The sequence below is a fragment of the Falco peregrinus genome, chromosome 4, assembly GCF_023634155.1.
Source record: "Falco peregrinus isolate bFalPer1 chromosome 4, bFalPer1.pri, whole genome shotgun sequence".
NCBI classification, from domain to species: Eukaryota; Metazoa; Chordata; class Aves; order Falconiformes; family Falconidae; genus Falco; species Falco peregrinus.
The window spans coordinates 122,372,302-122,392,809 of record NC_073724.1 but is presented as its reverse complement, the minus strand read 5'-3'; the positions used below and the strand labels follow the sequence as shown (position 1 = coordinate 122,392,809).

At 64.5% G+C, this 20,508-nt stretch overlaps 2 protein-coding genes across 11 annotated transcripts in view; both read left to right on the top strand.

Moving 5' to 3' along the window:
- The first annotated feature begins 816 nt into the window (after positions 1–816).
- On the top strand, positions 817–9,955 carry STARD10 (StAR related lipid transfer domain containing 10). The gene is made up of 6 exons (XM_055803257.1): positions 817–1,006; positions 6,977–7,124; positions 7,338–7,441; positions 7,662–7,779; positions 8,320–8,372; positions 8,464–9,955. The coding sequence occupies exons 1-6, from the start codon at positions 845–847 to the stop codon at positions 8,689–8,691; spliced, it is 813 nt and encodes a 270-aa protein (XP_055659232.1). The 5' UTR covers positions 817–844; the 3' UTR covers positions 8,692–9,955.
- Positions 9,956–13,226: 3,271 nt separating this feature from the next.
- Positions 13,227–20,508, top strand: part of ARAP1 (ArfGAP with RhoGAP domain, ankyrin repeat and PH domain 1) — a 44,160-nt gene continuing 36,878 nt past the window's right edge. For 8 of the 10 annotated variants that reach the window (XR_008747120.1, XR_008747119.1, XM_055803252.1 and 5 more), the window contains exon 1: positions 17,900–18,470. The gene's annotated coding sequence lies outside the window, so the exon portion shown is untranslated. Of the gene's footprint in view, positions 13,343–17,447; positions 17,585–17,899; positions 18,471–20,508 lie in introns of those variants that run through there. The other 2 variants (XM_055803248.1, XM_055803247.1) reach the window with 2 other exon arrangements.

Sequence of the window (20,508 nt, the reverse complement as noted above, 5' to 3'; positions counted from 1 at the left end):
CCCAGAGCTGTGCCGCAGCCCCTTCCCCAGCCCCTGCCCGGCTCTGGACACGCTCCAGCCCCTCCGGGTCTGCCTGGGGGTGAGGGGCCCAACGCTGAGCCCAGGGCTCGAGGGGCGGCCGCACCAGGGCCCAGCACAGGGGGACGGGCACTGCCTGGCCCTGCTGGCCACGCTGCTGCTGACACAGGCCAGGATGAAATCCTTCGAAACCAGGGACACGGGGTGCAGGGGTGGATGCAGCTGGGACCCCCTCCCGGCATCACCGTGGGGAAAGACACCGGGGTGCGGTACAGGAGTGTGCGAGTGCGCCTCGGTGAATGTGTGCGGACCCGTGTGTGTGCCCCCGTGGGACACGCGTGTGTGCCCGTGTCTGTGTGCAGGTGGGTGGATGTAAAGGCCCGGGACGTGTGTGCAGGCAACTGCAGCACGTGCATCTGCGTGTGCACAGGCAGGCAGGGTGTGCGGGTGTGCACTGTGGAGGTATCTGGGCAAGTGCAACAGCTGTGTGCATCTGTGTCCGCCTCAGCGCTCCCAGTCCCCTCTGGCACCCCCCACCCAGTGCTCCCAGTCCCCCTCAGATCCCCCTGCCCAGTGCTCCTCGGTACTCCCGGTCGCCCCAGCTCCCCCCTCCCCGGCTCTCCCCGCCCGGTGCTCCCGGCCCCCCCGGCGCCCCCGGCCCCGCCCCCGCGGCCCCGCCCCGGCCCATCGCGCACCGCGCACCGGGCGGCGCCGCGCACCGGGGATGCCGCCGCCGCCGTAGGGCCGCCGCCACCCGCGGCACCGGCACCGGCAGCGGGCAAAGGGGCGGGGGGGGGGGGGAGGAGGGGGGGGGTGTCCCGGGGCCATGTCGGGTCGCGACAGCGTGCAGATCCCCGACGACCGGGACTTCGGGGCGTTCCGGGCGGAGTGCGAGTCGGAGCGCGGCTGGAGCCTCACCTACAGCAAGGCGGGGGTGGCCGTCTGGGTCCAGCTGCTGGAGCCCGAGCGCTCCCTCCACAAGATCAAGGTAAGCCCCCACCGGCACCGGGCATCCGCACCGGCTACCGGGGGGACCCCGCCCCCCGGGGGCAGCGGGGACCTTGGGGCGGGAGGGGGCTGCTGATGTGGAGGGGGAATCCGCGGGGGCGGGGCTGGAGGTCAGTGGGGACCCTGGGGCAATGCAGCGCCCTAGAGTGCGCGGAGACCCCATGGCAAGTAGGGACCTTGGGGTGATGCAGCGCCCTAGGGTGAGCGGAGACCCCATGGCAGGTGGGGACCTTGGGGTGATGCAGGACCCAAGGGTGAGCAGGGACCATGGGTGCAAGCAGGGATCCTGTGGCAAGTGGGGATCCTGGGGTGATGCAGCACCCTGGGGTGAGCAGGGACCCCACAGCAAGCGGGGACCCTGGGGTGATGCAGCACCCTGGGGTGAGCAGGGACTCCAGGAGTTAGCAGGGATCCTGTAGCAGGTGCGGACCCTCAGGTGTTACGGCACCCCCCACAGCACATAGGGACTTGGAGGCTGAGTGAGCACCCTGGGTGAGCAGGGACCGTGGGGGCAAGCAGGGGTCCTGGGGCAAGGGGGGCCCCAGGGGCGATGCAGCACCCTGGGGTGAGTGGGAACCCTGGGGGTTAGCAGGGACCATGTGGCAAGTGGAGTCTCGGGGGGTGAACCAGCACCCTGGAGTGAAGAGGGACCCTGAGGGTGAGCAGGGACCTCAGGAGTTAATGGGGATCCTGGGACAAATGGGGACCTGGGATGAGCCAGCACCCAGAGGGAAAGCAAGGACACTGGGGTGAGCCAGCACCCTGGGCAAGAGGCACTGGGGGTGCAAGCAGGAATCTTGTGGCAAGTGGGGACCCTGGGGTGATGCAGCATCCTTGGGTGAGCAGAAACCCCAGGGGTTAGTGGGCACCCTCAAGTGATACAGCACCCTGGAGCGAGTGGGGACTTGGCCAAGTTGGCACCCCATTGAGAACAGGGGTCCCAGGGGTGAGCTGGCACCCCAGGACAAGCAAGACCCCAGGGCTGAGCAGGGACAAGTAGGGACCCCTGGGGACAAGGGGGCTGCATAGTGGTGACTAGAGACTCGCCCAGGGACAAACGGGCACCCACGGGGCGTGGGACCATGGAGCCTTGGTGCTGCCTGTACCCTCTCACCTCAGGAACCCCCCCAGCGCTTGCTCACGGAGGAGCTGGGACTGGGGCTGGGCTGGGGGCTTCTCAGGGCCGGCCAGGCACCGGTCCGCTCTCGTTGGGGCTGTCCCCATCCTGGCTGTCCCCTTGCCCTGCAGTGCCCGCTGTGGCCCTGCAACCCCCTGGTACAGATCAGGGCTGTCCGGGTCCCCACTGCATCCCTCCCTGGTGGGTCTCGTCCCTCCGCGGAGCCGGTTTGCTGGGCTGGCACAGGCAGGTGCGCACTCCTCCTGGCTCATCCCTCCGGCAAAGGGGGCAGCCGGGCACCATTAGTGGGCACCGGGCACTGGGAATCCTGCGGGCACTGGGAATCCAAGGGAAAACTTGGGACAGGAGCAGCGTCAGGCTGAGGTTGCCGGTGGCCATGCTGGAGCCTCTGGCTGCCTGCAGGGCTGGCCGGTGTCCCTGTCCCTGCCAGTGCCTCCACGATGCCACGGTTATGTGGCCCTCACTGCCGTGCTGAGGCCTGGCAGGGCCGGTGGCAGCTGGCAGGGCTGGTGGCGGAGCGGAGGCGGTGGCTGCGGTGCGGCCTGCATGCACACACGCTGCTCTGCAGCAGCCGCGCAAACAAGCAGCGCTGGCGGCACCGGGGAAACCTGTCCCTGGCGTGGTGGCAGTGGCGGTGGCACCGGCTGTGCCTGGCTCCCGCCACACCTGCACCCGCTGGGGAGCTGCCTCTGTTTGCTCCCCCCGGCCACCGGGCTGTGGCGGTGGGTTTGGGTTGTAGTGACCAGGGGACAGGTCCCTGTCGTGCCCCGGCAGCAGCCTGGCGCGGGGGACACGATCCTTGGGGTGTGGGGGCTTCCCAATGCTGCTCCCCCTCCGCAGCGGCACGAGCCCAGCACTGCGCTGGGACACGTGGCCGACGGGATGTGGAGCACCCATCTCCGTGGAGTCTGGGCATCTCCCCGGGCACGCTGGTATAGGTATGGCCCCATGGGGCAGCATGTCTCGGCACCCCCACTGAGCCCCACCCCCCACCCCCCGCCCCGCTGCTTGCTCTTGGGGTGTTGCTGCATCCCAAAGCACCTGCGGCAGGGTTGGGGTGCTGCTCTGGGCAGAGCTGCTGGGTGCGAGCAGGCAGCAGGGAGGTCACGTGGGGGTGCAGCCCTGCCCGTCCCCTGCCCCCCCCCCCCGACAATCCCGGTGTGCCACGTCTGCCAGCAGCCATCGGCCTGGCAGGGAACCAGCCCTAGGTGCGCACCGGCATGTCCCAGCCCAGACTGGCACGGCACGCTCCCACCACGGGGCCGTCGGTGCCCTGTCCCATGCTCACGGGGGTCCCTGAGCCAGGGCAGCACCCCAGGGCTGGGTGTCCTTTGCTCTCCGTGCCCGGGGAGCCAGGGCTTGGGGTGCTGCTCGGTTAAACCCCACCAAGGAGCCTCTTTGTCCCCGAAAGGCCAAGGTCCCCATTTACTCCGGGGCAGCCACCTTTGTTCCCTGTCCCTGTTCCCCTCCACAAAGCCTTTGCCCCTGCGCAGCCAGCCGGCCCGTGGGGATCTCCGAGCCCCCTCCGGCAATCCAGCCCTGCCCTCCCAGAGCCCAGTACATCCCGCAGCCACGCCGGGTCTTGGCCCCCCTCAACACCCTCCTGGCTGGATCCTGCTGGGTGTTTAAATGCTGGTGCCATGCACGTGCTGAGCGGCACCGGGCCGGTATCGGGGACCGCCGTGGGACCGTCAGTCCCTGTGCCACCCCCCGGGATCCCAGCAGCACCCAGACCCAGCACCTCCCACCCAGGATGGGATGTTCCCGCTGGATTTTTGTGGTGGCCGGCTAGTGGGATGGGCAGCTGCCCTGGCACACGTGGCGTCGCTGACGTGGCACGGCAGGGCTGAGCCGGGGTGTTCGTGTCCCACGGCACAGCTCCCTGGGGAGGGGGCCGGGGGCTGCCTGCGGTGCCTGGCACCGGCAGCCTGCAAAGAGCTGTCTGCCTCGCTGTTTGCTCGCTGGCTTTCTTGCTCCTGCTGCTGCTCTGTAATTAAACCAAACCCGAAGGTCTCGCCCCGCTTTGAAGCAGCTGCCGTGTCTGTCCCCCCCTCTCTTCCATTAGGGATGCAGCTCTCGTCTAACCTGTTTTCTGGAGTCTGGAAACAAGTTTGTGCCACTGACACAACCCAGGGCTGATTCATCACCAGGACAGAGGGATTCGGTGGCCTCAGGCTGCCCGTTAAAGGTGGCTGCAGGGTAGGGGACCCCAGCCGGGACCCCCTTGCCCACCCCACAAGCTGGTGCCTGAGGACCTGAGTCCTCCAGGGAAGATGCTGCCCCTGGGGACAGGCTGCTCCAAAAGGATGGCCAGCAGCCATCCCGTGGGAGGCATCAGTAGGGAGCTGGAGCTTTGCCGGAGCTGATGGTGCAGCCAGGCACGTGCTGGCCATCCCTACCCGGACCCTGGCTCCCACTTGTTAATTATTCATCAGGTCACCTTGAGACGCAGCACCCAGTCGCTAATGATCATGCCAAACATCTGGGTCAGGAGGGAGATCTTCTTTTTAATTAATGGCCTGTGTGGCCAGGGCCCCAGTGCTGCCTGCGCCAGGTGCCAGGGAAGCCTGCTCCGGCAGGAGGGGATGCGCCAGCAAAGCCAGGGCTTTGTGGCAGCGTCAGCCCCCCGAGGTTGTGGGGTGGGGGGTTGAGGTGACCCCGCAGGCAGTTTTCCTCCATCCAGGGGGTCCTCTCAGTCCCCCCCCAGCCACCTGGGTGGCGAGTGTGTCCCCAAGGTGGCCACAGCCCCCCGGGCAGAGGTGGGGGCTGTCTCCCTGTTGGATTTGCTGCTGTCCCACAGCCCGGCATGCTGGCAACTGTCCCCTCGTGCCCAGCACAGCCCCGGCCCTGCGGTGCTGGGCATGGTGCAGGCAAAACCCCCAGGGCAGAGCTGGCACGGGCAGCCCCTTGCACCCATTGTGTCTGTCTCCCTTCTCTTGGTCTCCCTTCCTCCTCCTCCTCCTCCTCCTCGCCCTGTAGACGTCAGCGTCAATATTGACTGAGGGCTGGGGTGCACTGCTCTGGGCGCTTCCCAGCTGGCACCGTCCCCTTTCCTGGTGAGACCCCGCAGGCACCCCCCTGGGACGTGAGTCACCCAGGGGCTGCAGCGTGGGCAGGTCCTGAGTCACCCGGCTGGTCCTGCCCACGTGGGCACCACTCCGCTGACCTGCTTTAGGAATAAACGGGAGCGGAATAAAAGGGGGACTGGCTCCATGGGGCAGGGATGGCTTTGTGGCATGTGGGGCAGGGACTGGGTCCATGGGGTTGGGGATGGGCTCCATGGGGCAGGGATGGCTCTGTGGGGCTGGGCACAGGTTCTGTGGAGCTGAGGGCAGGCTCTGCAGGGCAGGGATGGCTCTGTGGGGATGGGATGGGATCTTGTAGGCAGGCATGACTCCATGGGGTGGGGATCGATGGAGCTGGGGACAGGATCCATGGGGCAGGGATGGCTCCGTGGGGTTGGGGACAGGCTCCTGGCTCCGTGGGGTTTGGTATGGGCTCTGTGGGGCAGAGACTGGCTCCATGGAGCTTGGGACAGGTGCTGTGAGAAAGGGATGGCTCTGTGGGGCAGTGATGGCTCCGTGGGGTTGGGGACAGGCTCTGTGAGGTTGGCGCCGTGAGCAGCAGCCGTGTCCTGCTCGAGTGAGGACAGCCACTGCTGCTCCTCCACCCCTAAATCCCAAAATCCACTGCTAAAGCCACCCTGGGGACGGACCAGGAGCCAGTGGCAGTGGCGTTTGGTGGGGGACAGGGTGCCGTACCCACCTCGCAGGCACGTAGGGCATGTGTGTTTGCCGGGGTGGAGGAGCAGCATCCCCAGGGACGTGGCGCGGTTGCTGATGCTGCCTGTGCTGGCTGCCCTCCCTGCCTGCTCCTGCCCTTGTGCTGCCCTGTGGCACGGCTCGGCAGCTCTCAGCCCGATGGCATCCCTGTTCTGCCTTCCCCTTCTCTTCCTGAGGATTTGGCCACTGTTATTAGCGGAGCTGCTCCTGACCTGGAGGAGGGGGGCTGCTCCCCACTCTGGGCCCCCTGCACCATGCTCACTGCCCCACGGCACCAGGCACCAGTGCCCTGTGGTACCACCAGCTGGCACCTCCACGCAGGGGTGCTGCTCTGGGGGGAGAGCAGCAGCGGGGGGAGGAGGCAAGGTGGGAAGGTGCCCCCCAAGAAGGTCCCCCCAGCGTGCAGGGCTCAGCCCTGTACTGCCTCAGGGCGTAGCTGGCCCTGTGTAACCGGCTCCTTTGGGGGGGTTGCATTGGTTTTTGGGGAACCTGAGAAGAGACCCCCACCCAGGGGTCCCTGTGGTCACCCTCCTTCCTGGGGTCCCTGCCACCGTCCTCCTGCCTGAGGGTCCCCACCTGGGGGTCCCCATGGCTGCCCTCCTTTCTGGGGGTCCCCGTGGCCACCCTCCAGTCTGAGGATCCCCACAGCCACCCTCCCTCCTGGGGGTCCCCATGGCTGTCCTCCTTTCCAGGGGTCCCCATGGCTGTCCTCCTTTCCAGGGGTCCCCATGGCCATCCTCCCACCCAGGGGTCCCTGGGGCCACCCTTCCGCCTGGGGGTCTCCACAGCTACCCTCCATCCTGGGGGTCCCCATGGCCATCTTCTTGCCTGGGGGTCCCCATAGCTACCTTCCTTTCCAGGGGTCCCCGTGGCCACTCTCCCTCCTGGGGTCCCCATGGCTGCCCTCCTGCCTGGGGGGTCCCTGTGGCCACCTTCCTGCCTGGGGGTCCCCATAACTGCCCTCCTTTCTGGGGGTCCCCGTGGCTGCCCTCCCTCCCTGGGGTGGTTTCTCAGCCGCCCACCCCTGCAGTGCAGGATGGAATGCAAGGATGTGCCAGCGGAGACGCTCTACGACGTTCTGCATGACATCGAGTATCGGAAAAAGTGGGACACCAACGTCATTGAGACATTTGACATCGGGAAGCTGACTGTCAACTCCGACGTGGGCTACTACGCCTGTGAGAGGGGGCTGGGGGGGTCCCGGCGGGGCACTGAGCCCCGTGGCTGTCATGGCAGCGTGCCTGGCTTGGGCATCGGTGGGTTGGGTGGTGCCCAGGAGGAGTTTGGGAGGGATTCAGGGGGCAGGCTTGGCCCTCTGGAGGGGAGGCCGGTGCTGGGGGTGGGGGTCGGGGGAGTGTCTCACCCCGGTTCCCCACCACCACTGTCCACAGGGAAGTGCCCCAAGCCCCTGAAGAACCGGGATGTCATCACGCTCCGCTCCTGGCTGCCCATGGGCACCGACTACATCATCATGAACTACTCCGTGAAGCACCCCGTGAGTGCCTGGGGGGTGGCCGGGGGGGCTGCCCATGCCAGGACGGGGCTGGGTTCACCCATGATCAGTCAGAGCTCCGGGGGTGGGGGGCGGGCAGGCTGGTGGCATCGGGGGGGCTGCTTTCTGGGGGGTCAGGGCAGCCCTGCCCACATGGTAGATGCTTGCTTGAACCCTGCCCTGCCCCTGCCACTAATGCCCACTCGCTGTCCCCCCTCCCCAGAATTACCCCCCGCGGAAGGACATGGTGCGAGCAGTCTCCATCCAGACGGGCTACCTGATCGAGGGGACAGGAGCCAAGAGCTGCACCATCACCTACCTGGCACAGGTGGACCCCAAAGGTAGGGGGGGGGAGGGGCGCGCCTCAGCCTACCCCTCGGGGACAGCCGCCCTCTGGCTGGGGGTCTGCCGGGGTCAGTAAGTGGGGCTGGAGATTTTCCGTAGCTGGGGGGGGGGGGGGCGGGGCTTGGGGGGGCTTGGAGACAGGCAGCAGTGGGAGCATCTCGGGATGTGGCCGGAGCCAGACCAGGAGCCCTGGAGCAGTGCCAGGAGGAAACATTTTCAGCCAGTTCTCCAGAAATACGCCTTTTTGGGGGCAGAGAGGCAGCCAAAATAGCTTTTCTTTCTTTGCTTTTTTTTTTTAGCTTTTTTTTTGTAACTTGGCAAGAAGCTGAGCATGTAGTTCGGGTTGAGCCCCGACTTCCCTGGACTGGCCACCCCCTTGCTCGCCCTGTGCCCTGTCCAGCTGGGTGTCCCTGCGGAGGGTGACCTGGGGGTCCTGGCGCTGCCATGCCCGGGGGTCCCGGCTGCCGTGCGGGTCCCAATGCCCGGGGGTCCCGGCTGCCGTGCGGGTCCCAGCATGGCTCCTCTTGTCTCGGCAGGTTCCCTGCCAAAGTGGGTGGTGAACAAATCCTCGCAGTTCCTGGCCCCCAAGGTGAGTCAGTCACACTGGGGCCGGGGTCCCGGGTGGGGTGAGGTGAGTTGTCCCCTCGCCTGCCTGGGCTCTAACGCTGCCTTCATCCCAGGCGATGAAGAAGATGTACAAGGCTTGCCTGAAGTACCCGGAGTGGAAGCTGAAGCACAACCCGCACTTCAAGCCCTGGCTGTTCCCCGAGCAGAGCCAGCTGCCCGCGCTGCCGCTCTCCGAGCTCTCCCTCCAGCATGCCGACTCCCTGGAGAACATCGATGAGAGCTCCCTCGCCGAGACCAAAGACGACCGCGGCGAGGCCAGTGATGAGGACAGCGTTAACTGACCCCCTCCCCCGGCCTGGACCCCCTCCGTGGGGTCATTTTCTCCCAATCCTCCCCCGTCCCCTCCCCCTTCCACCACAGTTTGTGTCTCTCTCTCTTGCACGCACCTGCACGTGCACCCACGCTTCTGGCTCGGGGCGGGGGGGCTGTGCTGGGCTCCCCCTGGACCGAGGGGTGCCCCCCCCTCCCCTCCACTAGGGTAGGAAGCCGGGGGGTGTCTGGTCCCTTCGCAGCCGCTGCGGGACACACTGGCGATGTCCCCCTCGTCATCCCCATCGGTGGCAAACCCAAAGTGCCCTTCAGCTGTTGCCCTGGGATGGGGGGCAGAGGAAAGGGGGGGTCCCTGCCCCTGCTCCCCAGCCCAGGGGGGATCCCCCCAGCCCTTCCTTGCACCCCCCCTGCTCCCCCAGCCCTCCTCCCTGTCTCCTCTGTTAGGGTCTGACAGAACTGCCTTCCTCCTGCAGGACCCCTGCCCTAAGCAGACCCCCGGGGGGGCTGGAGGGGGGGCTGCCCACACCTCCAGGTGTGCAAAGGGGTCTTTAGGGGCTCCTGTCACCTCCAGGCATGCTGGGCAGGGGGGGGAAGGGGGCTTGGAGGCTCCCAGCACCTCCAGGCATGTTGAATAGGGGGGTCTCTGGGGTCTTGCAGCACCTCCAGGCATGCTGGCAGGGTTTTGGGAGGCTCCTGGCACCTCTGGGTGTGTGTGTGGTGGTGGGATTTGGGAGCTGCTTGCACCTCCGTGCATGTTAGGGGGACCTGGGGGGGCTCCCAGCACCTCCAGATGTTCTGGAGGTCTCTAGGGGCTTGGGGTTCCCAGCACCTCCATGCATCTTGGGGGGACTTGGGGGATTCCTGGCACCTCCAGGTGTGCTGGGGGGTGTCATGGGGGTCTCCCAGCATCTTTATGTGTGTTTGAGGAGGGCTTTGGGGTCTGCTGGCACCTCCGGGTATGTTGGGGGTCTCGGGGTCCCAGCATCTTCAGGTCAGGCATGTTGGGGGGACTTGGAGGCGGGGGGGGGGCTTCTGGCACCTCCAGATATTCTGGGGGTCTCGGGGAGCTCCTGCCCCCCCTTTCTAGGTGAGGGACCCCAAGTTCGGTGTCTGAACACTTTCTACGCTAGAATTAGAGGCCTTGAATCGGGATTTTGGAGCTGTTCCTTGGCTGCACTCCTGTCCCCCCGCCGTGCCTGGGGCGGTGAGGGGAGGAGGGAGATTTTGTACCTTGTACTGGAGCTGATTATTTAGGAATAAAACAAATAAATCCGGCACAGGGTGCCTTGGCCTCTCTGTCCTGCCTCGGTCCCCTGTGAGCCCTCCCTGTCCCCGGCTTTGCAGTGGGCTCAGGCAGGGGGGTCCCTGGGGTCGTGGTGGGTGCTGCCAGGTCCCACTCATCGGGGGGTCCCTGGGATGGTGCCCTGGAGCCATTGTGGGCTTTGGCATTGGGGGACCCCGGGGGGGCTCTCAGTGGTGGTGGTGCTGCTGGAGGGTGCTGAGAAACCCCTAAACCCAATTAGTGCTGGGCAGTAATTGGAGACAAGGCTGTTCGCCCCTGTAGTGGGTTTTGCCCCAGCCCCAGCCAGACGAATAACACCAGTACCGCCTGTGGACCACCCCAGCTGGGGTACAGCCCCACCAAAAACACCTCTGGGTCAGGGGGCTGCAGGGGATTCTATTTGGGGGTGCATCCCTGGCTTCTCCAGCTTTTCTCCACCTCTACAAGGAGCTTTGAAAGGCCTTAAAATGGGAATAAAAAGTGGAAATGGTGAGTGTCTGGTAATCACCTGGAGCTGAGACTGGGGGGGCTCCCAGCCCTGCAGGTGGCAGGGAGAGGCGAATCCCCCCCAGCTCCGCTGCTCAGGATGCGGCCATCCACGGTGCCTGGCTCGCTGCAGCCATTGGCTCCGTGGGGGGGTTCTCCAGTGTCCGACGGGATGCACGCTCAGCGGCAATGGGGGAAGATGGAGCTGGGGAGGATGAACCTTTGGTAACCCTGAAACCTTCATCTTTCTTCCTGATACTTGCCAGGAAACCTCAAAGCAGCGTCCCCCCAAGCAGGGGACCCTCCTGGGCTGCCGGACCCCCAGAGCCATGGGCCTGAGCCAGGGCGGTGGGATGCAGAACATGGGGCGTGCAATGAGGAAGTGATGAAGAAGAGGATGAGGATGACGGGGTGCCTGGGGGGGGTGCCTGAGCGGGCAGCAGGCAGCGGACAGCCAGCTGCTGCTGGGCTTTGCCAGAGCTGCTTTTTATTTATTTAATTCTGGGAAGGGTTTTTCCTTCCCCCCCTCCCACTGCTGTTCCCCCCTCTGGTACCCAGGAGCCTCCCAGCTTGGAGCCTCCAGCAGAGCCCACAGCTGCCCAGTCAGGCCAGTGCGGGGATGCTCCGGGGATGGGTGGGGGGACGACGGGACACCTGGGGGGGGTCACTGCTCCCAGGCATGCAGCCAGTGCTGGTGCTGCAGAGAGGGGCCCCACCGTGGGTGTCCCCACTCTCAGTGTGGGCTGCAAAAGCTCAGCTGGGACCAGGAGAGGATCTGCCATGCTGGGGTGTGAGGTTTGGGGTGCAGGGAGGGGTTCGGGGTCTGTGAGGCATTGGGGTGCCCAGAGCAGCGGGTGAGGGCAGAGAGGATGCTCCATCCCGGGGGAGAGCCCAGCACTCCCCTGGGGAGTGTGGCTCTGCAGGTTCAGCCCTGGGACCCCCACTCCCCGTGGGGCACAGCTACCAGTGCATGCAGTTATGGCCAGTGCAGCCCCCCCATTCCAACCCCACCTGATGCTCTGGGCACCCCACATCTCAGCAGACCCCAAACTTCTCTCTGCACGCCAGGGTCTTGCTGGATGGGTGCGTGCCAGGTTCTGGCTCAGGGCCTGGCTGGGGTGACGCCAGCCGTGCCCCACTAGTGCTGTCACACGTGGGACCATACCGGGCACTGGGGACTCGCTGCCGATTTCATCCATTAATTCTGATTTGCCACATCCTCCCCATCCTTCCCGCACCTCTCCCAAACTGCCGGTAAAAATAGGACGCAATTAAAAAGGGAGCCAGCACCCACTCCACCTCCGTGCGGGGCAGTAACGGAGCAAGGGATGCACCGCGGGTGGCTCCGGTGCTGGGGGGACACACGGTGGGGGCGAATCAGGGGGGCAAAGCCCCCCGCAGGGGGATTTTTAGTTTTTTTGCCCGTGGGAGGTGTTGCCAGGGACTCAGTGTCAGGGGGGCTGTGAGAAGAAATGGCTTCACAAGGGAGCAGAGGATGCTCCGGAGAGCAGCTGGTGTCGGAAGAGCTGTGTGCCCAGGGGGCTTTGGGCAGCACCGGGGGCTCAGGTAGGCTGCGGGCCATGGGCAGGGCAGGGGGGACACGGATCCACTGGGCACGAGGACTGTGCTGGGGGCTCGGTGCTGTGTTGGTTCTGTCCTGCTGCTGTCTGGGGAGGACATAGGGATCCCCGAAATGCTGCTGGGAATGTCTGTGAGGCTTTGGCTCCGCAGGGATGAGCCTTTGGCATTGCTGCCCATCCCGGGGGCCGCGGTGCCCTACAGCGTGTGCAGCCCGGTGACCTGGGGGAGGCCACCGCACCCTCGTCTTTGGCTGAAGGCTTTGGGGAGGGGACCCACAGTGCTCCAAGCACCTGGGGAGTGGGGATGCTGCAAATGGGGGGGATGCTGCGAGTGGGATGACGCTGTGAGCAGGGGGATACGATGGCGATGGGGAATGTGGATGCTGCAAGAGGGGGGATACAATGGCTGTGGGGACTGGATGCTGCGAGCCAGGGGATATGATGGCCATGGGGGATGTAGGTACTTTCAGTGGGGGGATATGATGGTCATGGGGAGCGGGGATGCTGCTGGTGGGGCAAGGCTGCGAGCGGGGGGATGCTGCAAGCAGGGAGATGCTGTGAGTGGGAATGCAATGGACGTGGGGAGTGGGGATGATTTGAGCAGGGGGATGCTGTGAGCGGGGGGATGCTGTGAGCAGGGAGCTACAATGGCCGTGGGGAGTGGGGCGATGCAGGCAGCAGAGGTGCATTTTGGGGGAGTCAGACACCGGCCCCGCTGGCTGAACCCCAGCAGAGCACCATCCCCTAAATGTGGGGCTGAGCCTGCTGCATCAGCAAGCGGGTGCTGCTGTGCCCGGCCCCCCTTTGCACAGGGCAATTAATGGCCTCGCGTGGGCGAGGGGCCGAGATCGCGGGGACCGTGCCCCCCCCCCCGAGAGCAGGCAGCCAGCGTGTCCCCGTCCCCGAGCTGCTCTGCGGCATGAAAGGAGCATTGTCCGGGCAGCGCTAAGCGCGGTCTGCTGGGGCCAGCTCGCAGCCCCCGGCGTGGGGAGCCATGCAGGGGGCCTGTGGGAACCTCGTGTCTCCCGCCCCCTCCCCAAAACATCCCGCTTCATTTTTTCCCCTTGCCGAGGCCTTGGGAACTGGGTGGGGAGGAAAAAAACCCAATCATAATCCTTTTTTTTTTTTTTTCTTTTCTTTTTTTTTTTTCTCTTTTTGGGGAAAGTCCCTACGGTTTTCCCCTGTCTCGCATTTCCATGAGGCAGCCAAAGCTCCTCCATGCGGGAACAAGCCCAGGCCTGGCTGGGGGGGCCCTGCCCACTACGGGAAGCACCTCAGCATCCTCCCTGGAGCCCCGGCCGCCGCTGAACAGAGGTACTCAGTGCTCCTCTCACCGCGGCTTTGCTCCCTGTGTCTCTGCCTGCTGGGGTGGGCAATGCTGGGGGGGGGAGGGGGGGGCTGGGGGGTGGAAACCCAGTCTGGGGGACACCCCCCTGCCACTTCCTTGGCTGTGGTTTCTCTCCTGGGGGGGGTCATGCTTGTCCTGCGCTGCCCCACATGCTGCCAGGGCATCTACTTCCCTGGGCTGTGCGTGTGGTGGGGGCACAGGGGGGATGCTGAGCTGCGGGGGGGTGGGGGATAGGCTGCACCCTGCTCCCTGCTCCAAAATTGTTCAGCTGTGACAGGGCCGTGCCCCCTGGCTGGATGTACCACCAGCATGTCCCAGATTAGCCCCAGTACACCCCAGCTCAACCCCAGCACATCCCAGCTCAACCCCAGTACACCCACCTCATCCCGAGTGCACCCCAGCTCAGTTCCAGTATACCCTAGCTCATCCCCATCAGACCCCAACTCAACCCCAGTATACCCGGTCATCCTCAGCACACCCCAGCTCAACCCCAGTAGACCCCAGCTCATTCCCAGCTCATTCCCAGCTCATCCCCAGTACACTCCAGTTCAACCCCAGTATTCCCAGCTTAATTTCAGTATACCCCAGCTCACCCCCCGCACACCCCACCTTGTTCCCAGCACACCCCAGCTCAATCTCAGCATATCCCAGCTCAACCCTAGTACTACCCCAGTTCAACCCCAGCACTCCCAGCTCAATTCCAGTATAACCCAGATCATCCCCAGCTCACCCCAGCTCAATCCACCTTGTGGGCTGGTGACAGAGGGGTAAAGCTTGGGAGAGCGGGACCCGGAGGGCCCGGCTGGCAGATTTGTTTTCTCTTTGAGAACCAGCTCAGCGCGTCCCAATTCACAGCCAAACAACGCCGGCAGCTGCGGCTGTGCCGGGGCCACCGGGACCCCTGCCAGCAGCACCCGTGCCGCGCTGACTGCCGCCGACACTGCCCAAACACTGGGCAATGCCGTCGGTGGGTTTCTCTCGCCTTCCTCCTCCTCTTCCTTGCTGTGTCCTGGTATGTCTGGCAAGGCCTGAAGAATTGCCTGGGCACAGGCTGCCAGCGCCGCGTGGCTGGAACCGAGACAGTCACCGCTTCGTCCTCCGGTAACGGCGAGCCAGCTCCTTGCATCGCCTCACTGCTGCCGCGGCCCCGGGACCATTGGGATGATGCTCGGGGGGCCGGGGGCTATGTCTTGCATTGGGGTCCCTTGCTGTGGGGGGGTGTCTGCCGGGCTCTGGCACTGCCACTGGGCTTGCAATTTTAATTTGCACTCTTCAACCCTAAAAAACCCACCTCTGAGGGCACGGCTGGCCCCGCGCAGCAGCCCTGGGTGCTGCGAGTGGGTGCCGTGCTGGGGCTGACCAGCAGCTCCCACGGGGGTGGCAGGACCGGTGTTGGGAGGAAGGTCACGTCTGCGCCAGGGAAAGCCCCTCTGAGAGCTGCCCGTTGTTTTCTGGGGGTGCTCCTCTCTGCAGCGCAGCTACGGGGGCCGAGCTGTTATGGCAAGCAGCCGGGACAGCGGGGATGGGAATATTTATAGCAATACTGGGGTTTTTGCATCCCTCTGTGTCCCACGTCCCTGCAAAAGCAGGTTGTTTGCTGCCAGAACCTAGAAAATCCACTGAGGGGGTGAGCCTGGGTATCTTGGGGGTGTCTGAGGGAAGGCAGGGAGCGATGCTCCCTCATGCTGGCATCTCACGTCTCTCCTCAGGCAGGGCGGCACAGCCAGCCCCATCCCATAGCCGAGCGGGATGCGTGCCGTGTTTTTACCACCCTGGGCCACCTGTCTGTGCCCCTTCCCCCCCGTCCCTGGCCAAATCAAGTCCCATTTCATCAGCTTGGGAGGGTTGCGCTCACTGTCACCAGGTGCCAGGGGCTGCAGGTGGCTCTGGGGAGGGTCCTGCTGTGGGGACCCTGTGGCTATTGGGGTGTTAGTGCTGTGGGAGGTTTTGCAGATGGATGTGAGCTGTGGAATCATTAAAACGCAGAGCCAGAAGCCTCTGGAGGTGGAATGTGGCAGGGGGTGGCTGGGGTGGGTCCTCGCCTGTCTCCCCTTCTGGTTTGCTGCCTGCCGCATGGCACGAACGTCACACTTGAGGGGAAAAAAATATAGTCTAAAAATAATATGGGGCTTCCTGCCCAGCCCGGGGCAGGTGAGAAAGTGCTGCTGTGCCCCCCACCTCTGGCATGGCCTTCCTCCTCCTCTTCCTCCTGCCCACACTGCTGACCCGTGGTGCAGGCAGGCAGTGCTGCCCCGGTTCTGGGCACCCAGCAAGTGGCCGGGATGGCACTTGGACACCCCAAATCTGCAGGTGAGGGGGGGGGGGGGGATGGTTGTTCAGAAAGGCTTCTGCAAAGGTGGGGAGCAGGTGCATGCGGTTGGGGGTACCCATCCCTCTGTGCCTGCTGGCCACAGCCACACGCTGCAGCTTGCCAGGGTTGCCGTGGTGGCGGGGGGTGCGTGGGGATGCCCTGGCTGCTGGGGGGGGCTGTGCATGGGGTTGGGGTGCTGCTGCACCCTGCTGAGCCAGCTCTTTCCAGGCAGAGGGTTTTGGGGGGTCCTGGCAGGGAACGGGGCCTGTGCCATGGGTGTCGGCTGCACCAAGAGGAGGCAGGAGCACAGCAGGGCTGGCAAAGGGCCCCCCCAGCCACAGCTGGAGCCGTCGAGCACTTCACCAAGAGACTTTCACTTCCCGCTTTCGGGAAGGTGAAACACGGGCCGACTTGGTTTTGATGCTGTGTGCTGGGTGCCATGGATGATTCCCACGGAGAATGGAGGTGCTGTGCCCCCCAGGATAGGTGCTGATACCCCCAAGCTGCAGCCCCTCTTTCAGCATGGTCCCCCCCCCGGCCATCACAGGACCTCAGGAGATGGGGGGCAGCGCTGTGCCCAGCAGGGCTGCCAGGGGGGAGGGCTGTGCACGTGGGGTATGGTTTCCTGACCTATTTTGCAGGCAGCTTCCAGAAAGTGTGTCAGGAGCTGAGAGCATCCCAGTCGGGGCTCAGTTGGGCAGGGACATCAGTTGCCAGATAGTTTTGCCCCTTTTTTTGCTGGATTTGCCCCATTTTTTGCTGGATTTGCCCCTTTTCTGGCTGGCTTTGTAAGGCAGGCGGCAATGCCCCAGATGCCAAGAGCTCATGTGCCCTCATGGGCGCCACAGCCCAGGGCACACTTCACCTTCCTGGGTTTTACTTTCAGGGGGAGAAGGGAAACACAGGAGGGCCCTTGGGAAAATGAGGAACCCCCTGTTTCCCTGCCCCCTTGTCCCTGATGCCTTCCTGATTGCCTTCCTCATCACGCTCCTCATCACCCTCCTCACTGACTTCCTCCCACTGTACATCAGAGCAGGGGGGAGCGCCCCCCGAGCTGCCCCATCCCACTGCCCACAGCCTGTCCTGTGGGTCTCGGCTCATGGCTTTCCCTCCTGCTGCTCTCCCCTCCCAGCTGCTGCAACGCCCCTGGGCACCGGGCGAGCCCATCCTCAGCTGCCCTGCACTCCCCACGCTGCCCTGCACCCCCCAGTATCAGCCAGGCACCCCCCAGTTTCAGCCACGCACCCCCGCACCCCCTCACCCCCGTGCACCCCCGCAGCGCCGTGCACACCCCTCACCTCCATGCATGGCTGCCTTTGGGCCGTTCCCACCGCTGGGACCTTGGCAGCCCGGGATGGCCTTGGAGGAAAGCAGGGTGTGTATGAGCTATAAAGCAGCCCCAGCAGCCTGCAGCGAGGCTGGGGGGCCAGTCCTGGCTGCGTAAACATGAAGCACTTTGAGATTTGAATTGCTGGCAGGAGGAAGAGGCTCTGAAGAACCTTTTCCACTCCTTGATTTTGATGACTTTGCAAGATTTGACTTGATTTCTGAATGCTGCCTGGAGCACAGTGCATTTGAATCTTGTTTGCATGTTGTATTTACTGGCCTGGGCTCCGCTGTGAGATCTTGAAAATGAAACAGCTTCGTCTTCCCAAAGCGAGACCTTTGCAGCTGCTGAACTGATGGGACTCTGTCGAGGTGAAGTGCCGGAGTAGTTTCGGTGGGAGGTCTGTGGGGTGCAGTGCTGCCGGGAGCCAAGGCTCAGTACGGTCCCAGGACCCTGCTTCTGCTTTTGGGCATTCTCTGCTCGCCAAGGATTTGTGCCGGCAAGTTTCGGTGTGAGGATGCGGCGCTTTCAATTCCCAGCCGAGAGCATCAGTGGCTGCGGCAGCTGCAGGCAAGTCAGTTGTGGGCTCCTCTGCCAGGATGGGTCCATCCCCCGGGACCCCCGGGACACTGGGGACATTGGCCCAGTCCCAGACGGCCACGGTCCCAGCTCAGGATCCTTTCTTAATTGAGGCAGAAAGGGGTAAAAATCACCTCGGTGCAAGGCTTGTTGCCCAATGTGGCCAGGACCGTGGCGGCTGAGTAGCCCCCTTCCCATCGATGTCCAACCTCATTCCCACAGGGCCCCCCCCCGACCTGGCTGCGTGTCCTTGGTGCCCACCAGGATCCCCAGGGGTGAGGGCTCACTTCCCTCCCGGTGGGGTCCACGGGGGTCCTGGGGTGGTGGGGACGTGGCAGCCACCTGGCGGCTCATCCCTTCTTCACTGGTGGCCAAGGCTCAGCTTGTCCTGCCAGACCCAGGACACCCCGTCCTTGGTGCCCCGGTCCCTGCTGCAGTACCGGCTAGCCGTGCCACGCCGCTTTCCGGGGACCACCCCCCCCCAGTTTCTTCCTTCCTCTCTTGCCGAAGGCCCAGCCCCGTCACACCATCAGCCGGGGCTCACCCGGCACAGGGGTCCTGCTTCCTCCTCTCCCATGGTGGCTGTGGTGGGGGCTCCTCTAGCGTGCTGAGATACTACTGGTTTTACCGGGGCCGTGAAGCTCTTGCAGCACGGTGGTGAGCTGCGAATGAGCAGTTATTGCAACACATCCCGCCGTGCGTGCGCCAGGCTCGTAACGCCCGTCTCGGCTCTTCAGCAAGTTCTCGATCACCAAGGAAGCATTTGAGGAAGTCCTTGGGCAGGCAGAGACCCCCTCCGCAAGCCGCCGGGGAGCCGGGCATGGGCTGCGGGCATGCTGGCCAGCTCGCCCCATCCACCTCCCGCAGCTGAGCTGAGGTACTGTGCTTTGCCCGCTTTAATTAGCTCTCCTTGATTAATGAGCCCAAGGGCCTGGGAAAGGGGAATGCTGGGGTGTAGGCAGGGTTTGCCTGCCCTGCCTGCTGGGTTGCCGGCACTGGAGGAGGAATTGGGATGGGAATTAGACTCATCAAGCTGGTGCTGCATGCCTGACGGGTTGCTGTGCTGGTTTTCCTCCAACCCGTGGCTGCTAGCTTGGGTGCCCTTGGAGGGACAGGCAGGGAGGAGCTGTTGGCTGACCGCGGTTTGGCTGGCTGGTGCTCGGGGATAGTGCTGCCATGAGCCCAGCTGTTGCCGGAGCCACTCGGTTCAGCTCTGCCGCCAACGCGCTGACCGGCCCTGGTCAATCTGCTTGACTCCCCAGCACCTCGTTAGGTGTAATGATGATTTTAGCTGGGTGCCATGGGGCTGCCAGTGTGCAGGAGGGCTGTGTGCAGTCACACCTGTGGTGGTCATGGCTTTGCCGGAGCCGGCGAAGGCAGCGTGCTTGGCTGCCGTCCTCAATCAGAGCCCACCATGCTGCCCATCACACATGCAGCTCTTCAATCTGGTGAGCCTGGCCCTCATTACTGCCGTGCACGCTCCTGCTGCCCTTAGAGCCACCTCCTCTGCTTTGTAGGATGGGAGCCCCACAGCCCCAACAGCAGCGGTTGGGATGCGGTGGGCGAAGGATGGGCACATCCCTGCAGTACCGGGGGCACGGGGTCTCCTGCCTGTGCCTGCTGTACCGTGGGGATGTGCCACGTAACCCCGGCACAGACCCTCAGGCAGGGAAGCTGCAGCCCCGGTGCTGGGGGAGCCTTAAACGGAGCGGCTGGTTTGTGTTGGTGTGTGCCAGGGCCACCTCTCCATGCTGGCAGTGCTACTTAGTGCTTCTGGGCGGCTGACACATGTGGGGCTGGGGTGCCAGGTGGGGCGAGAAGCGGGGGGCACAGCTGTTTTCTTGCTTGACTCTGCTTTGGAAAGGAAGCCTGGACACAGGGTTCTCCCGGGGCTGGGGATGCTGGTGCAGGGAGATGGGAGCGACAGGGAGAGGGTCCCTTGGTGGCGGTGGAGCCCCAGGAGCTCAGTGTGATGCTCAGCTCTCCCAGGGCTTGCATGCAGGTGACCAGGGGAAAAGAGCATCCAAAACCCTCCACTAAGTTGAGGGCATCTGAGTGGGGCTGGTGAGGAAGGGGTGGCTGTGGGAACCCCCAGAAAAGCACTCAGTACCCCTCTCAGAGAAGAGGGGGTGGCTGAGCCCTTGGTCCAGACTATGGGGACAATGGGGGCCACCCCCAGACCCCCCTCGGTCCTCTGTCCCCAGCATGGGGACCCCGAGGGCAGTGTGGGCTTGGGATGGGGCTGGCGGGGTCTGTCCCTGGCCACTGCCAGCCCGTGGCATGTTTTGGCACCCCAGCTCACCCTCCCGGCTCGCAGGCAGCTGCCCATCGCTGGCCTGGTCCCGGGGGCGGTTTTCAGCCCTCGCCTGCCCCTCGTCACGCCACTCTTACAGCCTTTAAGTCTCTTACAAAACAGCCTCGGCCGAGTTGCCTAATCCCGGGGAGGAATGCGGTGGGTAAGCACAGCGAGGCTTTGGGAGCCGAAAGGGGCGGTGGGGGCCAGGGCTGGGGTGACCCCCCCGGTCCCCAGCAGCCAGCTGGGTTACGGCAGCTCTCCGGGTTGGTTTTGTTTCTGGAATTGCCTTGTCTCTTTTTGGACAGAGGTTAAATGATTAATGACCGGAGGAGGGAACCCAGCAAGGTCATCATGAATGATTTACTTGGCGAGGGCGAAGGGCTGGGGAGTGACGGTGAGCTGCCAGGCCAGCTCACCGGGGACCCAGTGGGTCCCTCGGTGAAGCTTTGTCCCTGGTCCCCATTGAGCAGCAGTGAGTCTCCACGGCCACTCCAGAGCTTCGTTGGCACATGTGTGGTGCTGGGGCAGTGCCAGTGGCCCCTCGCAGTGGCACAGGGTTTGTCCCAACTGGGGGGGCATGGGAAGAGGTGCCCCACACCAGCGGCACAGCACAAACCCA